At 32.9% G+C, this 11,013-nt stretch overlaps 1 protein-coding gene across 1 annotated transcript; it reads left to right on the forward strand.

Annotated features, from left to right (window-relative positions):
• On the forward strand, positions 1-1,425 carry LOC132755117 (perlucin-like protein). The gene has a single exon (XM_060745914.1). The coding sequence runs from the start codon at positions 829-831 to the stop codon at positions 1,252-1,254; it is 426 nt and encodes a 141-aa protein (XP_060601897.1). The 5' UTR covers positions 1-828; the 3' UTR covers positions 1,255-1,425.
• The last annotated feature ends 9,588 nt before the right edge of the window (positions 1,426-11,013 follow it).

The following is an 11,013-nucleotide window of genomic DNA, read 5'->3' on the forward strand; positions in this document are numbered from 1 at the left end:
GTTGTTGCATTGTTTTCTATTGCAGAATGCTTAAAACATTTTCAGATACATTTCACCTTTATCTAAAGGGAAAACAGACGGAAAAACAAAGTTATTCTTGATATTATGCCTTACCAAATATTTCGTTATGTCCTAAGTTTGATAATTAATCACATTATATTGAAGCACTGTAGAAACTCATACCGTCGTATGAGACAAAACTGAACGAACGTTTCCAAATTTTATATTTGTTAGAATAGCAGTATCAATACGAGGATTTTTAGAGGAGCATTTTATTTGATGTTTTTCACCTTAGTGTTTGGTCTGGTATCAAGTGCTGAAAAGAAATCAAAGTCAATGTTACTGAAAAAAACTACAAGCATTTCAAAAATGATTTTTTTGAAGGCGATTTCTAGTGACATATATTGGTTTTAGAGGTAATATCTCGAAATTATGGAAGGATATTGGTCAACTACGAAAAACATTTAACGACAACAATTACTGTGACTTGCAAAAAGGCTCAAGAAAAACCAGTGGACGAGGTATGAAATCAAGGCAAAACAACATGTGCTCTTTAATACGCACATTAAATACAGATGTCACACAATTAGAAAAGACATTCAATGCAAATATAAGAACACTTGAGCAAAATCAGGCCGATGTTAAAGCTAAATTAGATAACACATCCTCAAAAGTGGAGAAACATGGCAAAGATTTGAACTCTTTTGACAAATTTAACAAGGGATCGCTTAAAAAGCATGACGATGAATTAAATACTCTTAACATAAGTTTTGTAAAAAATACGGAAGATATACAGACAATTAAGAATATTTTAAGCACGCTTAAAGAATGTCTGGATGGAGCAAACACGGATTGTCATGCTACTCAGTTGGAACAGAAAGAATGACGTGTAAACATGCTGTTAAGTCTTGTAAAAAGGAAGGAGCACATTTAGTGGAATATGAGAGCGAAGATGAAGTGAAGTTTGTTTTAGATCTTGTGTTAAGTATTGCAGGGCGGTATGGTTCTGGGAAGTTTACAGGATTTTTGATTGGAGGATCTGATCAAAAGAAAGAGGGAACATGGAAGTGGACAAGTTCTGGTAGAGCAATAGACGCTGGCTTTACTTACTGGCTTGAAGGGCAACCAGATAACTATTCTAATGAGGACTGTTTGACAAGTTGTATCAACCAGAATGGAACATGGAATGATATTGATTGTAATAACGAACGGAAATATGTGTGTGAAAAACCACTTTTTGATAACATTGATTAACTTTCTCTCACATACCGGTATTGTATCTTTGTGTTTTAACAAAGTTATGAGGGTTGATCAAGATATTCAAAGTCTACATGAACTTTCTTTATTCATTGTTACAATACTTTAAACTTATTCTTAAATTTTCAACTAAGACTATCTTGTAAATTGAAAGATGAAAAAAAACAACATTATTAAGTACACGTAACCAATTATTATTGACATATAATAGTAACAAGTTAGTGCCATCTAAATTATAGAAAAAGAGCCCGATTTTCCAATTAAGTCCTCAAAAATGCGCATGAAAGCCTCGGATTTTGACGACTGCAACATTATAATCGCGAATATAAAGTTTTTTCCTGAACAACTGAAGCAAAATCGGACAGACTGACCTGAAGGATAACTACAGGTGTGGTCGGGAGCGGACGATGATAACATAATCTTTGAAAGAAGATTTCATAACTTTTTCGGAAAGTGTCTGGTATTACTTGCTTATAACCATCACTCTGCTGCAGCACAAACAATAAGACATAACTCTGTCAACTATTTCCCCAAATAATGTCCATATTTGACTGAGAATTTCGGTCACGTTTTTATAATCTAATGTGGTAAAAATCACTTTGAAATTTTAAATACTTATATACACTATATATGTACTATAGAAGTCAATACTTATTTTACTATTACATATATAATGATAATATAGAATGTCTATATGATTACATATAAACGAATAATGTACGTTTACAGAATAAAATGTTCCAGAACAAAATATTTCCGTTGCTATTTCTTTCGGTTTGGCATACCTCACTCGCTTTCAAAAGAAATATATCACAATAGGTAATAGTAATCTGCTCAGGAATTGGCCATAAACAAGCAAAAGGTCGTTCATAGGCAGATAACTCAACAAAAAGGAGGGCAAAAATGGCCCTAGATCGCTCACCAGACCCATCTTACTCATGCGAGCAATTACTTAGAAGTTTGATGACAATTGAGTCAAAAATGTAGCCACTAGAGTGTTAACAAGGTTTTTCCATATTTGGGCAGTGTGACCTAGTTTTTGACCTCAGGTAAACCATATTCAAAGTTGACATAAAATTATCAAAACAAACTTGCAGACTAATTTCCAGGTTATTTGGATAACAACAGTAGCCACCAGAGAGTTTACAAGAATTTTCGTTTTTAGCTCCTGTGACCTAGTTTTTCATCCGTCTTTAAAACAACCTTTCAGACCAATTTAGATCAAAACAGTAGCCAGTAGAGTGTTAACAAGATTTTTATGTTTTTATCTCCTGTGACCAAGTTTTTCACCCGAGATGACTCGAGATTGAACTCATCCGAGCAATTACCTAGACAAATATCCTGACACAGTTTGATGATGATTGAGGCAAAAATATGACCATAAGAGTGTAAACGAAGAAATGTAGACGGACGACGAACGACAGACAATGTACGACGGACGACGGATATTCAACGATCCTAAAAGCTCACCCAGAGCTAGCTCAGTAGGACCGTGACCCTCCCTCATGTGTGAATAACTCCCCCCCACCCACACCATTTGTATTAAAATAGTGTTTCTATTATGTGAAAAAATATAAAAAAAAGTTGGCTCGTTTACCTTTTTTGTTTTTGTAAAAATAAATGAAGATGTTACATGAAGCGTCTTCTAGAGCTCATAAATGAGTCATATAATATATAAGTAGAAACACTTGAGATGTACTAACAATAAATATTGCTTATTGTAAGTTTAAGGCAAACCTTAAAAAAGAGCAGCTTATACTACAAAACATTTGCTAATATTTTGGTCAACAGTACTCGAATGGTTATGGAATCGCTAACTTTGAATTTCTTGAATCTTTGTATTCTTGTAAGGCAGCTATCTAGGCTCGAAATACCGGAAATACTGCACGGAGAGAAACCGAGGTCTTCCTCACATACACTTTGAAGAGTTTTAAAAAAATACAAGTTGCTTTTGTTGCATTGCATTTTTCCGCTCCGATAACCTATTTATCTGATAATTAAATACTATCAGCACCTAACTTATATCATGAGGTGTATACATTGTGATAAATCAATCCATATCCTCACACGGGCAATCGAGTAACATTTCTACAAGTAAAAAATTGCTGGGAAATGCAGCAATATGATTGTCACGGCGAAAAACAAAGACAAAAAAAAAAACCAACCCCCACACAAAAAAAAAAAAAACAACAAAAAAAGCCAGTTAAATATATTGATAAGGTATCTCCAAATAGCATTGTTTGGAATTGACATGTTAACTTGTTCAGAAGGTTTTAAAATATCATAATCATGTAACTTGTTACAAGAGCCATGTTTATATGTAGTAGAGCAGAATAATTATCATTCTTGTGTACTGCATACCTCTCGAGTGAGATTTGTCCACCTATGAAGGTTCATATTGATATCTCAAAGGCCTTTGTAGTTATGCTCTTGACAAAATTAAGTATGAAAAATAACAAAGGGCAATAACTGAAAAATAATGCACGGTAGGTTAAATGTCTTGTGTGCTGCACTCCTCCTCAATGAGATCTATCCACCTAATAAGTTTCAAGTTGATACCTCTAACACCTTTTTGAGATTATTATTATTATTATTATTATTATTATTATTATATACCACATTTCTATAGCACTCTTTTCATAAATAATAAATGTTCAAGAGTGCTTTACATAAATCCGATAAAACATAATCATATATATATAAGACATAATGAACAACATTAATTAAGTAAACCTATTAAACAATAATGATAATCTAAAACCAGTAAAGGATGGTAAGAAATACAGACACATTTAGTTTAAAATCAAGGCTCAATTAATAATAATTGAGATAAGCTCCGGACAAAAAGTATGAAAAATAACAAATGGCAATAACTAACAAAATATAAAGGGTATTATTCTTGCGCACAACATTCCTCCCCAATAAGATCTATCCACCTATAAAGTTTCATGTTGACATTTCAAAGACTTTTTCAGAGATATGCTCCACTGAGGTGAAAATATTAGTTTGAAAAATAACAAAGGGTAATAACTAAAAATTATGAAGGGTAGAGTTATCACTCTTTTGCACTGCATATCTCCTGACTGAGATCTGTCTATCTTTGAAGGTTCATGTAGATATCTCAAAGGCGTTTGTAGTTATACCCTGGACAAAATTAAGTATGAAAAATAACAAAGGGCAATAACTGAAAAATAATGCACGGTTAGTTATCATTCTAGTGTGCTGCACTTCTCATCAAAAAGAGCTATCCACCTATGAAGTTTCAAGTTGTTACCTCTACCACTTTTTTAGATATTCTCCGGACAAAAAGTAAGAAAATAACAAATGTCAATAACTCAAAAATTATAAAGGTTAGAGTTATCATTCTTTCGCACAACATTCATCCTCAAAAAGATCTATCTACCTATGAAGATTACATTGACATCTCAAAGTTTGTTTTTTTAGTTAATTTATGCTCCACTCAGGTGAAAAATTAAGTATGAAAAATAACAAAGAGCAATAACTCAAAATTTAGAAATGGTACAGTTATCACTCTTGCATTGCACACCTCCTGAGTGAGATCTATCCACATGAAGTTTCATGTTGATATCTCAAAGGCTTTTTGAGTTATGCTGTGGACAAAAATTGAGTTTGAAGAATAACAAAGGGCAACAATGAAAAAAATATGCAGCGTAGAGTTATCATTCTTGTGCACTGCACTTTTCCTAAATATGATTTATCCACAAATGAAGTTTCAAGTTGATACCTCCACCTATGAAGTTTCAAATTGATACTTTTTGAGATATGCTCCGGACAAAAATGTAGAGTGACGGACGGAAGGACAGACGGACGGATGGAGACTAATTCTATATCCGTCTTTTCGGCGGGGGGTAATAAACATTTTCTTGCTCATATCTAAAGGAAACTCAGAATTTTGCTCACAATAACGTGACATGAATTCTGAATGAAGTTTGATGTTGTGGTAAAAACTGATTTAAGGACCAAATTAAGTTATTTTACAACCTGGTATGGTGAATGTTAATTGTGAAACGCATATAGAAAAACCAAGTCTCATTTTAGAGAATTGCGCAAGAAAAATGAAATTATTAAACAAGAGGGCCATGATGGCCCTGAGTCGCTCACCAGAAACAACTGCTTTTCAGTGTTGGAAATTATTTTTTCAAAAGAACTTGCTGAAAGGCAAGTCCAGCTCTTTCGGCAGTTCAGCTCGATCAACTTTAACTTGCCCCTTTAGTAATATACTTTCACAACACTGATTGTTTTAGCTTTTTTTCTTCATTATAAGCAATAGGACCACTAAGATGGCCCTAGATGACTCATCTAACCCATCATTTCATTATTCACTATAAAAATTGTAATATTTTGCCCTAATATTTTGGAAAGGATTTGTTAAAATATGTATGTTGCAAGTGTGTGACTATGAGACTATGAAGAATAAATGCAGAACAACTGACCACTAGAGCAGGATTAATTTTGATTGGACAATTTTTTTAAAAACTTTTTTCGAATGAAACACAAAATGTTACATGCAAAACATGTAAGGTGTAGATGTTTGAAGTTCACAGTTTGGGACAAAATTTTTTTATACATTCTGTATGGTAACATAACTGTACCTCAAAAAAAAGACAATAGGTCAAACATTGTAAACAATATGAAAAGTAGGCCAGTTAATATCAAAATTCAATTCAGCATCAGAAATTACACCCCTAGTCCAAATTTCAAGTCTGTATGTCAAGAACACAAGAATGAAAGTCAAATTATATCAAAAATATCAAAAGTAGGTCAGTTGATATCAAAATTCATTTCGGCATCAGAATTTACAAACCTGGTCAACATTTAAAATCTGAATGTCAAAATACAAGACAGTAGGTCAAATGATGTCAGTAATACCTAAAGTAGGTCAGCTGGTATCAAAATTGAATTCAACATCAAAAATTACACAAATTACACCCATAGTCCAAATTTCAAGTCTGTACATAAAAGACAAAAAAGTAGGTAAAGCGATATCAAATATATCAAAAGTAAGCCAGTTCATATCAAAATTCAATTCAGGAACAGAAATTAAACCCCTTGTCCCTTGTTAATTCAACAAAAAAAATGAAAAAATTACAATTTTTTACAAAATTCAATAAGAGAATTGAGCAGATAAACTCATCTTTGATAGTAAAGTACAGGAGAAACAAATTTTATGTTTCTTTAGGCCTATTTTTTCCTGGTTAATGACCTACAACTGACCTTACAATGATGCAATAGTCCGAATTCCAGAGCTGAAATATATTTACACATCATAAACAGGTCATGACCCAAGCCAATGAAATTTATGAAATTCTTGCTGAAAATGTCTTATTTGGATAAAAGAATGAATATACTATGTACAGGAAACTGCATATGCTATTACAGGCAATGTAAAGATGGTCTTTTCTATAAAAAAAAAGAAAAAAAAGTTTTTGTAATGACACTATCATTATATTTATACTGTGACCACGAATAGTGTTAAGAGTTTAAAACATAACATATCTACTTTGTGTGAAGTCAAAACACGTATATTTCATATTTATATTTATAAGGAGACTGTGTATCCATTGTCAATATTTTTTTTATATTAAAATTAGAGCTTAGAATATCTTTAAACTTTAATTTAAAGAAATGCTAGTGCATTTAAGCTTTAGCTTTAACAGGACCAATCAAATTAATATGAGCAAACTTGATTAAAGACTACCTAAGAATGCTACTGACAAAATTTAATGATCATCTATCAATTAGCTCTGCAGATGAAGATGTCTAAAGTTTTTTTATTTTTAGCCCTAGAGACCCCTAAAAGGAGCCAATCAAATCAAGATGAGCAAACTTGATAAAAGACTTCCAAAGAAGGCTACAGACAAAGTTTGGTGATCATTCATCTATTAGTTCTGTAGAAGCAGATGTTTAAAGGTATTTCTATTTTTAGCTTTAGCGGCCCCTAAAAGGGGCCAATCAAATTAATATGAGCAAACTTGATAAAAGACTACTTAAGAATGCTACAGACAAAGTTTGGTGATCATCCATCAATTAGTTCTGTAGAAAAAGCATTTAAAAGTATTTCTATTTTAAGCTATAGCGGCCCTTAAAAGGGGCCAATCAAAATAATATAAGCAAACTTGATAAAAGACTACCCAAGAATGCTACAGACAAAGTTTGGTAATCATCCATCCATTAGTTCTGTAGAAAAAGATGTCTAAAGGTTTTTCTATTTTTAGCCCTAGAGACCCCTAAAAGGGGCCAATCAAATAAATACGAGCAAACTTAATAAAAGACTACCCAAGAATGGTACTGACAAAGTTTTGTGATCATCCATCTATTAGTTCTGTAGAAGAAGACATTTAAAGGTATTTCTATTTTAAGCTATAGCGGCCCCTACAAGGGGCCAATCAAATTAATATGAGCAAACTTGATAAAAGACTACCCAAGAATGCTACAGACAAAGTTTGGTGATCATCCATCAATTGGTTCTGTAGAAGAAAATGTCTAAAGGTTTTCTATTTTAAGCCCTAGTGACCCCTAAAAGGGGCCAATCAAATTAATATGAGCAAACTTGATAAAAGACTACCTAAGGATGCTACAGACAAAGTTTGGTGATCATCCATCAATTAGTTCTGTAGAAGAAGACGTTTAAAGGTATTTCTATTTTTAGCTATAGCAGCCCCTACAAGGGGCCAATCAAATTAATATGAGCAAACTTGATAAAAGACTACCCAAGAATGCTACAGACAAAGTTTGGTGATCATCCATCAATTGGTTCTGTAGAAGAAGATGTCTAAAGGTTTTTCTATTTTTAGCCCTAGTGACCCCTAAAAGGGGCCAATCAAATTAATATGAGCAAACTTGATAAAAGACTACCTAAGGATGCTACAGACAAAGTTTGGTGATCATCCATCCATTAGTTCTGTAGTAGAAGATGTTTAAAGGTTTTTCTATTTTTAGCTCTGCTGAACCCTAAAAGGGGCCAATTGAAATGGCATGAGCAAATTTAAGTGTGACTATCACAAGGATGCTACAGACCAAATGGACAAGTTCTGGTAGAGCAATAGACGCTGGTTTTACTTACTGGTTAAAAGAGCAACCAGATAACAGTGATGATGAGGACTGCTTGGTTATAGTTGTATCATGTTGAATGGAAAATGGAATGATATGGATTGCAGTTTTGAACGAAAATATGTGTGTGAAAAACATCTTTTTCGATATTATTTAACTATCGTGCACACGTTACACTCAATTGTTATTGTGATACATGGAATTAATTTTTGACTAAGTGTTTTACAATGTTAGGAGGGTTGAGCCAGATATTTATATTTTCAATTTTATTGTTACATTAACAAAATTTGATTTTGTTACAAAACGTCAACCTTTTTCTTTTTCTTGGGAACTGCCAGGAAAAAAACACGGTATACCATGGATTTTCTTTAATGTAATTAGAATTTGCGTTCTGTGCAGATTCAAAAGGCGTCTGGTTCATAGGAAAAGTGTTCAGCCGAAGAGCTGTAAGAACTAAAATACAATAGCTTGGAAAATAATTACCAGTGAAAATCAATGAGGACAATAGAACGCTTTTGGAGTAACTTAAGTCTGACTGCAATAAGCGTTGTTTCAAATACATGTACTTGCAAGAAAGGCGTCGGAAAATTATATTCTATTTATCTAGTAAACCATCTGCGAAAGTAATTAAAAAAAGTCAAACTTATTATAACATGCATTAAAGTCAAAACACTGTTGCAAAAGTAATCAATGATCCACGTGATCCACGAACACTTCAATAAATATCGTTCGGATAGTATCAGTAAAGTAAATTTTTTTTATAAAGAGCGGGGCATTCTGCTTTTAATCTAGGTAGTTTTTATATTTATCCGAAACATTTTTCATTAACAATTACTAGTCAATCACCTTTATAAATGTCAATCTCCGGAAATATATCAATAATTCAACTCAACTGGACAGCAAAAACTGAGCATAATTCCACTTTTACTCAGCTCGGTTTTGTTTAATTCCTAATGCGAGAATATTTTTCCAGAATATAGGCAAAATGTTTTTGTACCCTAAAGTTTTAGACTTCACTTTGAATCTTTATTAATCAATAGGTTATTTAATAATAACCATGTCATGAGAAGAGGACAGTTACGGTACAGTTATTTTTTAAAAAAACAAACTCGTTTATTTTATCGTTTTATTTAAAGTTATACTATGCTGAAATTTAATATGAGAAAATATTGATAATTGCTACACAATTTTTTTGTAACTATAAAATAAACATATTTGGACTTAAAACAAAGAGATATGTTATGTTTAAAATTCTATACACTGTAAGTGATCACAATATGAATATATAGTGTCATTAAAAACACTGGCAGTTTTTTAAAGAAAAGACTATCTTTACTTGACCTGTAATAAAGAAAACAGCTTCCCATACATGGTTTATTCATTTTTTTAAATTTAAACTAGACATATATTTCAATAAATTTCTTTGATGAGCATAGTATATCTTTAAAGTAATACTGTAAATACATTTTCTGGCCATCTTTTGTAAATTGTAGGCAGTAGGACAAAACCTACATATTCATAAAAGTTTACAAAATCATGACCCTTTTTACCAAGAAAATTATGCTCATTTTTATGCTCATTTTTGTACAACACCGGCCACAGGTATCGGGCGTTAAATTTTGTTTTGCAGTGAGTGTCCGCGAGTTTGGAGGGAAGCCCTTTTTTAATGTGGACATGTTTTAATCCATATTGTTCAATATAAGTGAATACATGTACTTTTGTTCATTTAAAAACACATTTTCAAATAAATATGAACAATTACATTGTAACTTAAAATAAATATTTACAAATTCAAATACACAAAAAGTTGACTGGTTAATATCATTATTATTCATTTATTTATTCATTCATTTGTTAAATACACGAGAGAATGACAAATATAGTTCTCCGCGTGACATTGTATAGCGTAAAAATATTGTCTGACCAAAACCGGTTTTGTCTGTTATTAAGTCTATAAATAACTAGTTATGTGTAATAGTGGTCACTATTAAGGGGCCTCCGTGGCCGAGTGGTTAAGGTCGCTGACTTGAGATCACTGGTCCCTCACCGCTGTAGGTTCGATCCTCACTCGGGTCGAAATCTTTCATGTGAGGAAGCCATCCAGCTGGCTTACGGAAGGTCGGTGGTTCTACCCAGGTGCCCGCTCGTGCCTGAAATAATGCCCGGAGGGGCACCTGGGGTCTTCCTCCACCAATAAAGCTGGAAAAAATCGACGAAAAAATCTCGGAGGGACGCTCTAAGATGGCCCGACTTCAGTGTACGGTCGCCCATATGGGCTTTCTGGCGGCGACCTTAAATAAACGCATTAAAAAAAAAAAATAGTGGTCACTTCTACGAGTTACATCTTGCATGTATATTTTGTCAAAGTTTATATTTCGAAGTTTTTTTTTTGTTTTTTTTTTTTAAAACAGAGATAGCACGTCTGGACATAATTCTGTTAAGTCCAATATTTCGAGGAATAGTCTGAGAAATGTATATTTAGTGCATGCTACGGATACACGTTTCCTCTCGCCTAAAAAAAATGAACAAAAAAACGGCGACGGGGTTTTTTCCAGTATTCCGATGACAAATATACAGTCGACGATTATATTTTCGTTAATTATGTTAGAATGTTTACAAGCTACAGTTAATGATATAAACTATTGATTGTGACGTGTAGTTTAAAAGGTAATAGCTGATGCATGT

The sequence above is a fragment of the Ruditapes philippinarum genome, unplaced genomic scaffold (assembly GCF_026571515.1).
Source record: "Ruditapes philippinarum isolate M1 unplaced genomic scaffold, ASM2657151v2 ctg1187_1_1_1_1, whole genome shotgun sequence".
Classification (NCBI taxonomy): Eukaryota; Metazoa; Mollusca; class Bivalvia; order Venerida; family Veneridae; genus Ruditapes; species Ruditapes philippinarum.

Excerpts from the sequence above, each read along its gene's own strand:
- LOC132755117 (XM_060745914.1), top strand. The coding sequence starts at position 829 with ATGTCTGGATGGAGCAAACACGGATTGTCATGCTACTCAGTTGGAACA.